At 32.7% G+C, this 17,214-nt stretch overlaps 1 protein-coding gene and 2 long non-coding RNA genes across 3 annotated transcripts in view; 2 read left to right on the top strand and 1 right to left on the bottom strand.

Annotated features, from left to right (window-relative positions):
- LOC149476557 (irregular chiasm C-roughest protein-like) overlaps window positions 1-17,214 on the top strand; it is an 87,713-nt gene that overhangs the window by 41,979 nt on the left and 28,520 nt on the right. Inside the window, exons 5-7 of the mRNA XM_089711755.1 lie at window positions 12,188-12,339; window positions 13,061-13,152; window positions 13,708-13,816. Of these exons, the coding sequence (XP_089567881.1) occupies window positions 12,188-12,339; window positions 13,061-13,152; window positions 13,708-13,816 (353 nt within the window). The remainder of the gene's footprint in view (window positions 1-12,187; window positions 12,340-13,060; window positions 13,153-13,707; window positions 13,817-17,214) is intronic.
- Window positions 7,695-8,820, bottom strand: LOC149476559 (uncharacterized). The gene is made up of 2 exons (XR_016317794.1): window positions 8,754-8,820; window positions 7,695-7,959 (listed from the first exon to the last, which is right to left on the bottom strand). It is a non-coding gene; the product is annotated as an uncharacterized LOC149476559 (long non-coding RNA).
- Window positions 9,217-10,504, top strand: LOC149476558 (uncharacterized). The gene is made up of 2 exons (XR_016317795.1): window positions 9,217-9,517; window positions 10,314-10,504. It is a non-coding gene; the product is annotated as an uncharacterized LOC149476558 (long non-coding RNA).

The following is a 17,214-nucleotide window of genomic DNA, read 5'->3' as shown; positions in this document are numbered from 1 at the left end:
TGATACCGGATACCTTAAGATACTGTAATATAAAATATTACTAGATTAGATAAAATATTATAGGTAGTATCTTCACCGTGTGTGACGCGCTTTACATTCACGCCATCTAGAGTTAAATCTTTATCATTTTTGTATACGTCTGTGTGTGTAAACGACCCTGTATGCAATGACAGATGTTAAAACGCATAATTTTACCGAATTGGGTGGATTTTAAGGCAATGATATAACATATTTCAATAAAATATAATATTCAGTAACCGCCATGACTATTCCTAGGTTTGATGACTATTCCAATTACGCAAAAACTCAAATAAACTAGAAATGTAGAATTCAGCGCCATCTAGCGGGATATTGGCTGGGAACAGATCGTTGCAATCACCTTAATTGAAATAATTTTTAGTGGTTGTGTTAAGGTTGCTATTTGACCTATGTTATATCAATTGAACTAAATGTTATTTAGGTATACAGGGTGTCCCACTATTGGTATACTAAGCGCGAAGGGACTTGTTACGTCAAAAATTTTTTGCAAAATTTGTTTTCTTCTCTAGCTTCGCGCAGCTGGTATATACCGCTTTTCTAATGTGAGCATTTTGTCTAAGAAAACAAAATCTTAAACGATAGCTCACGTGCTGGTGGCAAAGTTGGGCGGGTTGCTTGTTATGGGTGTACAAAATATAGAGTTTTAAGAATTCATCTATTTGAAAAAAAATATGCGACTGGAATTTTATAAGTATTTTTACGTACTCAGTTCACCGTATGCAAAACTATAATCTCCTTTGAGCTTAGTTTACCAACAGTGGGACACCCTCTTATTATTACCTACTTACGGGAGTTTGACACAAAGATCGTCTAGAATAAGCGCATACTTTTTATTCATAGAAATTTTAGTGTGCCCGTGGGATGTCTACATACTTTCTTTTGATGAAACTAGTTTGTAATATTCACTTTTTTTAATACATATAATCATAATTTATAAAGTATAGAGAAGGGAAATATGATAAAAAATATAATTAATATATCTTACTATACGGTAGGGGCGCGAAAATTAGTGAAAATGGCTGAATGTATGTATGTTAGTCTTACACGCAAAAACTGTGCATCGTATCAGTTTTAAATGTGACACTTTATAAGAAAGTGATAACTGATAAATATAAAATATGTCGTTGTAGTCATTCGATAAAATATATAGTCATTCAATTAAATAGCAGATTCAACCAAATGACTCCAGACTGCGACGCGATAGCAACTTTTTATTCAAGTACATAGCGAAAACCCGTAGCCTTTACTAGTGTACCTATTTATTTATTTAACTCAAGTGAAACCAGGGTGGCCAGTAATTAATAAAAAACAAATAAAAAATGCAAACCACGTGTTATGTTATTTAACGCACATGTCACATTGCTGTTTACGTTTCAAATATAAATATACAATTTTTAGAGCTTCCGTTATTTTTTTGTTGTTCCCGCTAAAAATGTTTGGACACATGTAAACGATTCTGCATTCTGCAAAAAATATGTTTGTCTAGTATTTTGAAATGGGTTGTGAAATTGAGAGGCTGTTTTTGATTTGTGTGGTCTGTTCTATTTGCGAAGGATAAAACATATATATATATAATGGTTAGAATAAGGCACTAGAAGATTAGACTTTTTCTGGGATTTTTTTTAAATATCTAGTGATTTAGAGTTCATTCGCAACAGCTTACACGCATAAAAAATTGAAGATTTATTCTTTTCGGTACCTAAAAAAATGGTAAAATATAATAAATATATTACATTTTACATCTAATATAAATTTTCTTTTTAATCTAAAAATTGTTTCATCGTATTACGTTTGCTTGGCTTAAAAAATATTAATATCTCTTGTCCCAGCAAAGTTTGTAATGAAGTTACCCTGTTCACAATTTTGCTAAAGAAAATTAAACTTTGCAGAATTGACTTAAAGTTGTTTATTGAGTTATTTGTCCCGGAATGCCTTTGTTCTAATTTGTAGGATGACAAGCTTTTACATTGTAGATGGATTTTTAACTGACATAGAAAAATAATCATGTTTATTTTGTAAACTATGTTATTTTTCTTGCCAATAATCTTAATCTTAATCTTAATACTATTATAAAGGCGAAAGTTTGTATGGATGTATGGATGTATGGATGTTTGTTACTCTTTCACGTAAAAACTACTGAACCGATTACAATGAAATTTAGCACACATATAGAGGGTAACTTGGATTAACACATAGGATAGTTTTTATCCCGAAAATCCCACGGGAACGGGAACTATGCGGGTTTTCCTTTGCAAACGCGGGCGAAGCCGCGGGCGGAAATCTAGTGGGTAATAATGTTTAAAATTAATTTCGTCATTTTATTGCTTCGTTGGCATTTTTAAAGATGCACAAAAATAGAACATAATATACTCTCATAAATATAATTTATTGGACATGAAAAATGAAAAATGTCTTTATTGCAGGTCTTAGTTACGCGTAAATCGATTCCCAATGGTAAATGTAGTGTAACGTAGAACGTCTATCAAAGATAGGTAGTCAGTCTTAACTGTATGAAAATCGTATAGTTCTGGGCAATAATTCCTCTGATTATTTTTCCGACCCAAATATCGACCAATAGAATTGCACCATTCGACGTCACGTGGTACAACCTACATGGTATTATACTGATAATTTTTTGAAAATTTTCTCTGGTCGTTGACGTCAAACTGACAGGTTCAATTCAATTGTGAAATTATTGGCCGACATTTTTAACCTTGACTAAAAACTTGACTCCTTCATTTGTTTGCAACGAACCTATCGGAAAATACCCGATAATTTTGAAGCTCTTGTGGTATTATAAGTGAAAATTCCTAAAATATCGTCTCACATTTAAGTTTAAACAACTTAGTAAGTAATACAATAGCATAGCAAAAATAACGACAAAACATTTGTGAGCTATGGAGATTATCAAAAATTCTAAAACGTAAAATACAAAGTAACAAAGTAAGGCATAGTGAAAGAATACAATGTAAATTATATGCCATGATACAGTACCTACTCATTTTTAGTACAAGAGTAAAAACTAAAGATACTCGTATGTTGATTTTAGTTATTCTCTTAAGTAAGCGAAAACATAGCTTAAACTGAAAAGAATAATTTTAAAGGCATTCATCGCAATGCTCGATGTGCTGTTACAATTTACGAGTAAATGCTCTACTGTCTAACAGCACCCTAATGTATACGGAACAATTCATATAAATATACTAGCTGTGCCCCGCAGTTTCACCCGCGTGACTCCGCTTCTATTGTTCTTAGCGTGATGATATATAGCCTATAGCCTTCCTCGATAAACGGGCTATCTAACACCGAAAGAATATTTCAAATCGGACCAGTAGTTCCTGAGATTAGCGCCTTCAAACAAACAAACTCTTCAGCTTTATAATATAAAGTATATGTATATTCTACAAATAACATTTTACGACTTCTGCAACTACTTCTAGTAGAAGTTCTTTTTCGTATTGCTGCAGACTTCACACCTAAAGAACCGTATGAAAACGCTCCAACACCCTTGCAAAACAAATGGCCTGGAAGACTTACATAGTTAAAGCCATAGTTACCTCGATTGACTCTTGAATAATTCAAGATGATAACGAGGGGTAAGCTATCTCGTGATATTACGAATCCCCTTTGTGATGTTTGTTTGTATGGCTTCAGAAATTAACGACTTCCGTCACGGGTATATATAGAGGTACATACTATGTAGATATATAGGTTATGCATAACTTTTCAAGAGGTATTTTCAAATGTATAGAAATAGCTACAGAGTTTTAAAATGTAGCTATTTTTTACTTCTATTTAGTTTTTGGTTGGGTATGCAATCCTTTACTTACCAAATTATGCATTTTATTATTGAAATCCAACCATAAAATACAAATCAAAATTGTTTATATTCTTAGTTTAAATTCACATCTTCCACAAAAAGGCCCCTAAAATAATACTATTCCAATAAACGAATACAGTACAACTTTGAACTCTACCTAAATACAATAGAGTCTTTATTCACTTGTCTTTATGTAGCTACCAGCCTATTGTCACTATGTAACTATGCCATAAAAACGCAGTGTAAAGAAAGGGCCATTTGAAACGGCCAAAGTACACAAACTTGTAAAATGCAGCGGTTTTGAGCTGTGGTACAAGTAAGATGAGTTGCAGTTTCATCTATACTAATATTATAAAGCTTTGTTTGAACGCACTAATTTCAGGAACTACTGATCTGATTTGAATAATTCTTTCGGTGTTAGATAGCCTATTTATCGAGGAAGGCTATATAAATATATCATCACGCTAAGACCGACAGAAGCGGAGCCACGGGTGAAACTGCGGGGCACAGCTAGTTGCTTATATTTTGTTGTCATAACTTGGATAAAGACATGGAAAAGTAAGAAATATGCGAAACATTATTATGAATGGAAGGTTATGAAGCGACGAGGCAATCAAAGGGAGAATTATAATTTATTGTAGCTATAGAATATATCTAAGAAAGAAGCAGAGTTAATATTTAATAATTATTTTGTTCGTATCAATGAGTTACTCATCTATATCATAGATAATAATAGAATACTCTTTATCCTATTTCTATTATACTAAATATTTAGTCAAATACTAGTAAATACATATAACATGATTTTTATAACATTAAAAAGAAAATATGTAAGTACTAAGTATCCTGAAAAATCTCATAACATGATCCATACCACAGTCCGAATTTACACAAGTCGAAGTTGTTAGTCTGTCACAGCAATTGTTTGTAGCCTACACTTGTTAGGTTTTAGTGTGTCCTAATATAAACTAGACACTTTATATATACTAAAATTAATCTACTATAGTAGAGCCTTAGAGTTCTATCTACTAGTGGTTAGAAATATACTATGAATATGATTATAATATCACATGCAGTCTTTAGCGTATTATCATTGTGTTTTATCCTACCATCTCTAATCTATATACTAATATTATAAAGCTGAAGAGTTTGTTTGTTTTAACGCGCTAATCTCAGGAACTACTTTTCCGATTTGAAAAATTATTTCGGTGTTAGATAGTCCATTTATCGAGGAAGGCTATAGGCTATATATCATCACGCTAAGACTGAAAGGAGCGGAGCAATGCGGGTAAAACCGCAAGACACAGCTGTATGATATAAAATTCTCTTGTCACGATATTTGAAGATTACTACAATGAAACTGCTTGATAGATTAGTATATTTCGATTGTTGCCTTTAAACTAAGTACTTGTACATTGTTTTAACCGGTCATTGACTTTATAAAGTAAGCAGTTAATGAAGAAAATATAAGGCTTCGTTTCTTAGACGAGCTAACTGGATTACAAATGCTCTGATAGACTTGTTATAAAGGTTTTTTACGAGAATTTGTTGTAGCCTACAAAGTATTGATGTAGTATACAGTTGAACAAGATGTTGTTCTTAATTGTTATGTATTCCATATTATTGGTATTAACTATTAGTAAATAATGGTAATAAACATGGATGTATGAACGAATTTGAAATGATCCACTTTCAAGGTTTATATGAATTATGGTTTAGTAAAATACGTTACCTAAATGTTTTTAAATCTATTTTGTATACAGGGTTACCGGGAAAGTCGTACAGAATATTGAAGGACGTTATTATTGGCGAACGTCCTTCAATATTCTGTACGACTTTCCCGGTATCCCTGTATAAAAGAAAGTCGTGTTAGTTACACAACTTATAACTCAAGATCGGCTCAACAGACTTTAATGATTTATAGTTATACCATGGACTAATAAATATATGTTATACTGTAGAGTGTAGTGTGCTGTGTGAGCTGTACTCCGCGGTTTCACCCGCGTGGCTCCGCTCTTGTTGGTCTTAGCGTGATGATTTATAGCCTATAGCCTTCCTCGATGAATGGGCTAACACCGAAATAATTTTTCAAATCCGATCAGTAGTTCCTGAGATTAGCGCGTTCAACAAACAACAAACAAACTCTTCAGCTTTATAATATTAGTATAGATTCGTCTCCACTGGGATTAGGATAACTAATAAAATATTGAAACACATAAAGTTTTGCTTATCTCTTGAAAAAAGCTGACTCGCCCAACTGCGAATTTTGTCATAAATATGACGATATCCAACACTTCCTCCTGGAGTGTGTTCGGAATGATGTTAAAAGAAAAGACTTGTTGACAAATTTTAAAATAAATGTTTTGAATGTCGGTGCATATCATAGCATTCTGGCTGCACCACACTCTGATGCAGCTAGAATGCTATTCAACTTTAAATTTAAAATATAGTTAAGATAGTTTGTGAAGTGTTAAATATTTGTATATAAGGTACGATGGGATTGTCATCGTCCTTTAGGACAAAAATCCCTTAATAAAAAAGATAAAAAAAAAAATTACGATCCAGGTGGAACCGGAGCGGATAGCTAGTACATGAATAAATTTATTCCTTCAAAGGCGCACTTAGAGAAGCGACCAAATTTCCCGCAAGTTTGAAACTAAAAATTCCTGTCTAGTATTTTGTGGTGGCGCTATTCCCTTTTTGAGGCTGGTCGACTTGTTTATTCAGTTTTTATTACTTTGTACCTAGTTTTTAGTCAATATTTTTTGTCTTATGTATTTATTATTTACCAACTTCTTGTTCGCTTGAATAAAAGAAAAAGAAAACATGTAGTAATTATTAACAATAGGTGTGTATTTTTTTAAATTAAGCATCAGTCATACTGTTTTAAAACGTTACAGTAAAATACGCTCATTAAAGTAGTCAGAATTGAAAAATTCATACTCAAAAGAGAGAAAAAATAATATATATATACCTATATCTCTATAGTAAAATGAAAATTTCAAATGCTCTGAAATCGAGATTAAATTAAATGTGAAACCGCAGGGCATATCTAGTCTAATACTGAGTTACGGAAATGGGAAATTATTTATTAATAACATTATATTGTAATGTTCACAGGATATTACGGTGTCGGTGATATAGAATTAATAATAAGGCAATAATAATGCTAAATGATGGGACCTTACGAATAACAATATATCCTCCACCTATATTAATCGGAAATTACTACTGTACTTAAAAACAGAATAAGATATTTCACCGCAGTAAAAATTTCTAACTCCTATCTCCATACACAAATATCATACCATAAAATCACCTCGTGGTATGAAAGTAGGAACAAATATTAATTTAGCTTTTTTATAATATGAGTAGAAATTCAATAATTGCTACACCAAATCAAATCAAAGAAAGAAACTGATCAATCATGTGGAGTTTCATCGGAATCCTGCTCAATCATTGAGTATACCAAATATCACATACTAGCTGCTCCGCGCGGTTTCACCCCCGTGGGTCGTAGCGTGATGATATATGTCCGTATTTAAGCAAAAAGGAACCACCCAGCAAAAACGCACTTCTGAGATATCAAAGGATTTACAAAAACATTTGCAGCTCTGTTAGATGAAGTAAAATTAAAATTTATTTTATTTAAATTCATTGATAAATTACTTATTTAAGTATGTGTATATAAATTTGTTCTGAATATTCTTAAACTTTCTAGATAATTAAGAAAATGTGCATGTGGTTCCTTTTAACATTTATCAATTGATAGGTTTTCTCTTATACAAAAAGGAACCACATCCCAGGGATTTCATGATATAAATGAAACTATGTATTTATAATATCGTAATTAAAGCTTTAATTAATAAAATACATAAAATAATACTTATATAGGACGTTTATTCGACGTTATCATCAAATTGGATTTCGAAATCCACCGTGTCTAGTCCATCTATGTGGTCTTCTATTGCATCATCACTAATGAGACCGTTATAAAAACTGTGCATCTTGTGGAATGAGATGTAATATGGACTGAATATCGCTAGAAGGTGAAGAAAGCTTCTCCAGAGGCAGCGACGTATAAGGTTCTTCGTTATCTTCTGTAATAAAAAGAAAAGAGCTTTAAATCAAAATAATAAAGCCGCGTGGCTTTTATACGTAGGTAGGTATATGGCGACAGCAAAATATTATTAGTTCTTATAAAGCCGTGTCCCTACTAGACGACTAAGTATGTTGTATGTACATGCGCCATGTACAAAAAACTGGCTAAGTGCGAGTCGGACTCGCGCAACGAAGAGTTCCGTACCATTATCTATAAAAACGCAAAAAAAATCACGGCTTATTGTATGGGAGCTTCTTAAATATTTATTAAGCTATTGCATAGCTTCTATCGCGGGCCTTGAGCGCGGGGACCGAATCGAGAAATTCCGTTACGAAAAAACCTCACTCCGACGGGCTCGGAGGTGTGGCTTGAAGGCATGCTATGCAATAGCTTTACCGCGGCAGTCCCCGAGTGCCACACGTCTTTTTTTATTCTGTTTTTTAGTATTTGTTGTTACAGCGGCATCAGAAATACATCTAAACGTATTTTACCAAAATAGTAGGTAGGTACCTAGATCATCGACAGTTATTTTTAAAACAGGGTTTAGACTTTAGTAGTTTCATCTCACAATGACAGATGAATCGTAACAAAATGACTCTTAATTCGACTTGCCTTCGTGAACAACGACATTGTCGTTAAAATACGTAAATCCACAGAGGATTCCTCTTGTACTTACTTAATGAACTATCTTCTTAAAATCACACCACAATTGGGAATGAATAAAAAGTGGATAAAGCGTACCTGCATCTCAGATTCAATAAGTACTTATATGCATTAAATAAAACTACTTACCCGTTGTATCTTCATTATTATCTTCGGTGTTCGTCTCCAATGCTTTTCTTACCCATTGCTTGGTTATTTATTTATTACTAAACATTTTCACATTTAATTTTAAAGGTAATTAACAAAAACAATAGAACTTACTTCGCGGAGGAAAAAAACACCGTCGCGTATTCGAACTACTTCGCTGAATGTCACCTATATTGACAGATGTTCGACGTTTTACTTAAAAAATCGGAGTTTTGCACTTAAGTAATGAAATACGTTATTTAAAGATGAGAAGCATTGTAACAAGTCAAGGCATTTGGTTCCATATAGCGATGATGGTTTTCAGAATGTTTTACAATATTTATTTATGCATAATAGAACCGAATGCTTGTGGTTTTATTTTGCAATAAAAAATTACAATTAAATTATGTATTTATTTTACGCATAACCATACCACAGAAACCTGGTTCCATTTTGTGTATTAACCTCTTGATCACCGTAAGGCCCGATCGGGCCGCGCTATGACGTAATACGCCATTCTGTTCAACACCGTTAGGCCCTATCGGGCCGCGCTTCCTCATCGACTTTAACCCGAAATATAATATATTTAGAGTCTACTTTTGTTTGAACAAGTTTAGTCATAGACAAACATTGATAAATATGCCATCGAGTCAAACGAAAAAATACAGTGCACTATGGACGCTTCTATATTTTTTATCTACGTTTAGAGGCCTCTTTGTTTGAAGTGTCATTGTGCAACTCGTGCGTGTTTATTGGATTTTTGTAAGGTAAGTACTATAAAATATCGGATAACTGTTACTAAACTGTGTTATTGTGCATATATTGAAGCTCTGTAGATAATTGGTTGTAAAAAATACATTGTAATATGAGTGATTTTCAAGTTCAAAAGTGACTACCTATAGTCGCATATTTCCGGAGATTTCATTGCGATTTAGGTTCGTGAATACTATAAAATTACTAAAACACTCAATTGAAACTAGTTTCCATTCAGATTTGACCTTTTTTCTAATCATTTTTATTAGAAATTTTGTAATAAAAATACGAGAATTTCTGTATTCGATGTATCAAAATAACGGTTTTCTTGATAAATTCTCAGCACGCCATTTTGATCCCTATTTGTATGAATGTACGGAGGTGAATGGCTTGCAAGGCGTATTTTAATAGTTACGGAGGATTGTCGATAGCTTTATCGATAGGTCGACAGATGATTATGGTTGGATGTATAATATAATGATATGTATTTGTAAATATGAAAGTTTGTGTATTCGCCAGAATAAAGTAAATAAAATTTATTACATCTTGATTTTTAACTACTTCAAAAAAGGGAGTTTGTTGATTTATATTTATTTTTATATTTATATTTATTTGATTTGATTGGTATGTATGAGAAATTGTGAGAATTGCAGTTTTCGTGTATGTTTGTCTGTATCAGTTTGTAAATATGAGTGTATAGTTTCATAATTGTATGTATATTTGTAAAATTGTTTGTATATTTGTCATACATACAAACTTTTCCTCTTTATAATATTTGTATAGATAAAAATGTTTATTTTTTTTTCACAGGATGGAGATAATAGCCTTCGGTATAATAACAAGAATTTTATGGGAATGCCGCCGATTAGGAAATACACATATCCAGCAATATATTTATTTCAAATTGAGTTGAACGCAATGATGATGATGATGATGATGATGATGATAAACATTATAACCACTGTTTATATTTTTCGTGCAAATAAAGCAATTGTAACATGTTGTATTTTTTTATTACCCTATACTTGTATTCCTTACACAAAACGTGACTATCGATAAACTAGAAAAAGAATAGGTACATCCCTAGTGATGTTATTGTTTCGTCGGGTCGTGTTTCAAGTGCCGTTTTTATAAACATCTCAATGTTATTTGTCAAATTGTTTACATAAGTGGATAGCATAGGTCCTTGTTATTTGTATTATAACTGAGAATGCATTTATTTTCTGCAATCTAGTCCATAGAACACGTTTGCAAACTTTGGACATGTAAAACAGCTATACTTTCTTGGTACCTAATAATCATATCAATTTTTATAAGATAGGAAATATATCAATGAGTAAATTGTCGTTTTCAGAATGATAAAATATGGCTTGAATGCGGAATAATTAATTTTTTTGTGAAAGGCAATTTCTGGTCGCCATTTTGGAAATTGCGCATGCGATGTCATCCAAATTTTGATAGTTTGATACCGGGATCGAGGGGTTAAAAATAATTGTTATTAATAGAAATATGTGTAATGTATAATGGTACCAAGTAGGTGTGGATCTGTTTTGTATAAAATGACATGATAGTAATATCGTTTATTTGTTTGAACAAAGCAGTCCCGTGGTGCTGTGGTTCGGTTTTGCTTAATATGGTATTATTCGTTGTTGCTGGTGGTTCCTTTCTGCTTTTATTATACCTTGTTTCCAACGTAAAAATCATGTGGTTCTTGTTTGTATAAGAATTTAGACCACTTTTGGATGAGTATTCTTCAATAAAAGCAAAAAACGAAATTTGTCGAGTGGTTCCATTTTGCATAAATACGGACATATAGCCTATAGCCTTCCTCGATAAATGAGCTATCTAACACCGAAAGAATTTTTCAAATCGGACCAGTAGTTCCCGAGATTAGCGCGTTCAAACAAACAAACAAACTCTTCAGCTTTATAATATTAGTATAGATTTGAACAAGTACTGACAGGACTATAATTCCCTAGACGCTCTGATATTCATGATGGTTACCATGATGTCGTATAGCAGTATTATATCCAATGTGCGAAAGTGATGGCGCTAGACGACCTATAGCGCTGTCACTTTCCCACATAATACTGCTTTAAAACATCATGGTACGGGGGCATGAAAACTGATTGAACCCTGTCATCGATTGTGAAACAAGCAGTGTATTAATTCGTCATTCCTGATGATTTACGATGCCAGTTGGATTGAAGGCGTCATTCTCGTTTCGCTTTGAAACGTTTCCTTTGATTCAACAGTTGTATGCTTTTCACACTAGAAAATAATACTGCTATTAGACGACAGTTACTGATATTATTGTGATCGAATTTAGTATGTCTACTAATAATATTATAAAGCTGAAGAGTTTGTTTGTTTGAACGCGCTAATCTCAGGAACAGTCGGATTTGAAAATTTTTTTCGGTGTTAGGTAGCCCATCTATCGAGAAAGGCTATACAATATATATCATCACGCTAAGACCAAAAGGAGCGTAGCCACGCAGGTGAAACCGCGGAACGCAGCTAATACTTTATATTGATGTCTTATTAGCTATATACTTGCCATATTTTTAGCAGATGTTATCAAAAACGTTTCAAGGTTCTAAATGCGTATGCGAATTGTTGAACATAATATGAATCTACCATATTATATTTCATAACCCAAATTACAATTTAGTTTATATCAACAGGTGAAGCAGCAATCCGATCAAGATACGCCCGTCTCACAGTATTAGTGCCACCGGAATCTCCGAAAATACTGAAAGGGCCAGTACTACAAGCGGTCGAAGATAGAGATGTTGATCTTGAGTGCGTGTCCGTTGGTGGCAAACCAGCTGCAGAAGTAAGTGTAGAACATTCTAGAGACTTTCGTAATAGGTTCTCTAATAAAATTCTGAAAGGACAATTGCTACAGGCGATTGAAGATAGAGATGTGGATCTGGAGTGCGTGTCAGTTGGTGGCAAACCAGCTGCGGAAGTGAGTTAGAAGTGCTGGCTTTTCAGCTTTTTAAATTTTCTAATTTATTAATTTGCATGAATTAAACCTTCGTGTAAATCGTAGTATTTAGTAGCAAGTAATATTAATGATCTTATAAATTATACAAACCACATTAAACACCTGATTGATTGAATTCCTATAATAGATAAGTTTTAAATGAGTCAAAAAACTATATTTTACTGTAACATGTTCTAGCAGCAAAAGTTACATACGTATTTATAAAGACACTTAGTTTTTTCTAATGTATTATTTCTTCTATTAGGACAAAAATAGACGTTCACGACGGTAAATTTTTATTCCCATCTATAAGTGTATTATAACCTAATTAATAGATCTCTATTCTAGGAAATGTTTTATCATCTTAGGGCTGATTTTTCAATCCTTCGTTAATACTTATTCATCGAATAACATAGGTACTAAACTACCATTTCAAAAATATATTCTTTGGCCGTATTTGACAGTTTACGGATGACATTTTAATATTATCGTATAATACTTTATTGGGCGGATAAGTTTTAACCATGGATTGAAAAATCGGCCCTAAGTAATAGCAATGATATTACAGATAACATGGGTGGATAATGAAGGCAACGTTTTGACGCAAGGAGTGACGTATACTGTGGAAGAAATGTCAGACGGACGACGGTATACTGCAAGGTAATTACGGTAGAGACGTTAGAATTTAACTTTAAACTACCTTTGAAGTTCTAATTGAGGTTTGGGCGTTTGGAATAGAAACGTAGATGGGGATATGGCCATTTTGTAACAGCTTTTTCGTGTGATGTGATTATTATAAGCGTTATAAGGCATAAAGGCATGAATAATAATTGTTATTGGAAATTCTTGGTATAAAAGTTGGTATATATAGCGTTGAATTTTGATTATTTGGAGAGATTGAAATGCTACATGGAATACAAAAGATGCCATTGAAATTATATTTGAATTAAGGCACTAAACATATTATGTAATTGATGACAGGAATATTAAATTAAAATATTGGAATACCTCTATAACTACCTAAATGTTGATTTTGCATCAGTTCTACTTTCTTAACAATTTTAAAATAATGCTGCATGAGTAAACACGGCCTAAGTTAGACATTTCATAAAAATTTGATAGCAAATGCTCTCGCTTTCAGAAACTATAACGAAAGAAAGATAATGTTGATTAATACTAACCAATTAATAATACATACAAATTTAAATTATACAGGTCTATCCTTCGTCTTCGTCCGAGGAAACAACATCACAATCAGACGTTTGTATGCCAAGCGCAGAATACTGCTGACCGCGCATATAAGGCTGCTACTATCAAACTCAGGGTATGTTATCAGTTTTATTTTCTATAGAAATTGTGTCTTTTTGTAATGTTGAAATATATGTTTTTGGTAAGTTTAAAGAAAATATTGTTTGTAATGATGATTTGTATGGTAGGTAATAGATAATAATAATATAAAAAATATAAAAAAAAATAAAATTGTTGAATTCTTTGTCCATCTGTCTAATCGTTGCGAAAAATGCCTAAAATTCTTTATGGGTTCCAAAATTATCAAATCCTCTTGGCTTGTGGAGACTTTAATATAATTGGTTACGTTTTATTTTAATTATGTTAAGCCGAGAGCAACAACGTATATTAGAAGAAACTCGCCAGATGATACATAATAATTTACTAAATAATTTAAAGACGTGTACACACAAAATATATAAAAATAAGGGGTGTGCTAGGAGTGCGGAAAGCTAGCTTGCTAATGTTTACCTTTTTTACATTTATAGTGATTGTAACTAAGTTCACATTGAAACAAGCCATACACGTCCTTTGAAACAAAAGCCTTAAAGCAAAGCAAATTCTTAAGAACTTTCTCACCAAACATAAGTTACTTTCCCTTTTCTTCCAGTGACAAACAAAAGTAATAACCTTTTTCGATAATTCAAACTCGGATATTCGGGCAATTAATTACAATGCAGTATTCAAATCGACAGTGATTAACTGGGGAATTTTCCCTCCGAGTTTCCGACCAAACTCAATCAGACCAATAAATCTTTTAAGAACTTAACTTACAACTTCCCGCGCAATCTATTAAGCGGCGTGTTTAACGACGATAGATTTTATAATCGAATGAAGAATCGAATGAATGAATGAAGAAAGTGCGTGTTATAGTTGAAATTATTAAGTCCTATAGTTGAAATTATTAAGTTATGTTTGGGAACTCCGATAGGAAGAGATAACAGTAGTATTAAATGCATATTTAATTTCATCGATATATCTTTATAGGTATATCAATCTATTGGTATAATTATTATCATCTTCAGCATAATCATCAGTTTATTTAATAATTGCAATAAGTGCAGTAGGTACAAGCGCGCTTAACTAAAACTTTACGGATACAGCGTTATCAATACATATCTATCAATATTATTATCATCATCATCATCATCAGTTTATTTGTTAATCACAGGCCTTAAATTTACATTAAATTGATTGCCTACAAGATGATTCTCATCTCCACAAAATGTATTTGATTTTTCATTACAAAGAAAACACTCCGTCCGTTCATTATTCGTATCGAAAGCGTCGTTTTTCACAGAAATAGGTGTTCCGATCCCTAAAAATGGGATAATTTGCCACGGTGATTAAACAGGCGTTTAAGATTTTACGGGAGAAGTTTGTTTAGTCGGCTATCTTGTTTGCATAATATCTTTATGCTTAAGGTGTTGGGCAAATAGATTTTATCGTAATTGAAAAAGGCGAATTAAGCTCCCGTTAATGTTGTTTATGGATTTGTGGAACGCTTGAAGGTAGAAATGGCTTAACCGTCAATTAGAGAAACATGTAAAAATGTAAAGGCAAGAGGATATCGAGAAACTATAGTAGTAAATTATATGTATATTCTTAGATGTTAATATACTATTGCGATGTCCAGACGGCTAAAAATATACTATGGAATTATTCGAAGGATAGGGTTAATTTCTACCTTATTTAGAAGTAGATTTCTGAGTAGTAATAAAACCAAAATAGGAAATAGTAGTAGTTTATTGAATTTGTTATTAATTGCGCTATCACAGGATCATTTTGTACAACAAATTATATTATTATTACTCCAATGATTTTTAAAAGTAACAAAAGGTAATTTTGTGCCGTAAAGTTAATCATTTAAACATAAAAATCATCTTCGCTGCTAAAACATTCTCTCAAGTATTTCGAAAGCCTTGCTTCCTGATCACTACAACTTTTCAATTTCGGGTATCAATTTCTGACAAATTTCCACTGCTTATACGTGCTCTTTGTTCCTTGAAAAGTTTTACGTCCATTGTTCGATTCCAGGAAATTTCACGAACAATAGCTTCATATTTTTCCTTATAAAAGAAAATATAATAATTTTCCATACATATTATATAGCTAATGATTATAAACAGCCACTACTCGCGTCGTAAAAAGTTAAAGTATTTTCTAATACGTTGAACAATAACGATAAAAGTGAGTATTAAAATATATCTAATAGAAACGTCGATTTTTATTGAAGTAATCTAGCAGATGGATAATAAAATGAAAAGTAACAATGGACGTATTTCTGTTTGATAGAGGAGAAACGGATAAACGTAAATTGAGTAGAAACGACAATATGTTGCGTTTAATTCTTATCCTAGGAATTCATTTGGCTTTGAATTTAGACGATTTTAAATTCTTCATAAAATTTTAAAGTGTATTTGCTTGGTTATGGCTTGCTTTGACGATAAAATCTTTTGTTAAAGATCAGTTTTTTTCATTATAGTGTCTATAATGAGGTTAGTATTTCACTTCATTATTCAAATCCTATCGTTAATAAACGACAACGTTGCGACAATTGAATAAACGGAAAAACGATGTAATCGACTGCCTTTGTAGCTTAAGTTTAAAATTGAACTCAATCACTTAATTAGAACACGAAATAAAAAAGCTTCTAAAGCGAATTGGTATTAGATAGATCAATAAAAGGCGAACGAAATAAAACCGATTCAAGTTGCACTCATAAATTAAGTAAAGCCAATACGAATAAAAGAAACGTAATAAAGAAACAGATGGTAAAAAAAACCGAACCACAATTTTTTCCTCGCAAAATCCTCCCGATACCGTTCAGTATAAATTGAGCTTCGCGTACGGTACAATTTCAGGGGTTGTTCGCTAATTTTGTGCTGAATCGTGAAACGGCTAGGCCAAGTCTGGCTGGTCTCGTTTTTACTGGTAAAGTGAAAATAAGAGGGCTATGTAGTGCTCTAATTTCGTGACGACGCGCAATGAGGATCAGCAAATGCCGTATTTTGAGGTGGAATATTGCAAGTTAATGAAAAGTTATTGGACGAAAAAGGAAATCGTGAAATCGCTGGCAATTAGATTGTTGACACACTTTACGATTATCGCGCAGAAATTCTAATGGTATTCTAAATCACAAGGTCTTAAACGTAGAAGAACTTTGTCATACTTTCAGGGACTTAATTAAGGTAGATGTTAAAGAGAGCCAGTTACTCATACATTTAACGAGCGCATATGGTAACGCAGTAACTTTTATAGACCACTTAGCCACAAACCTTTTTTATTAATCAGCAGCGATGGTAGAATTTACGCGGTTTGCCCACGAAAGGGCAAATTAACTCGACCCTATTTCGCTGGATCTATAATGTCACTATCTGTAACCATTGACAAGCGGAAGCGATGAAAAGCTGTACTTTGACATTCCTCACTGAA

Source organism: Colias philodice, chromosome 27 (assembly GCF_061535455.1).
Source record: "Colias philodice isolate Cphi_HAF_F1 chromosome 27, ilColPhil1 Martin Lab GWU primary, whole genome shotgun sequence".
Classification (NCBI taxonomy): Eukaryota; Metazoa; Arthropoda; class Insecta; order Lepidoptera; family Pieridae; genus Colias; species Colias philodice.
The sequence above is the reverse complement of the archived record's forward strand: the minus strand, read 5'-3'. Positions and strand labels throughout refer to the sequence as shown.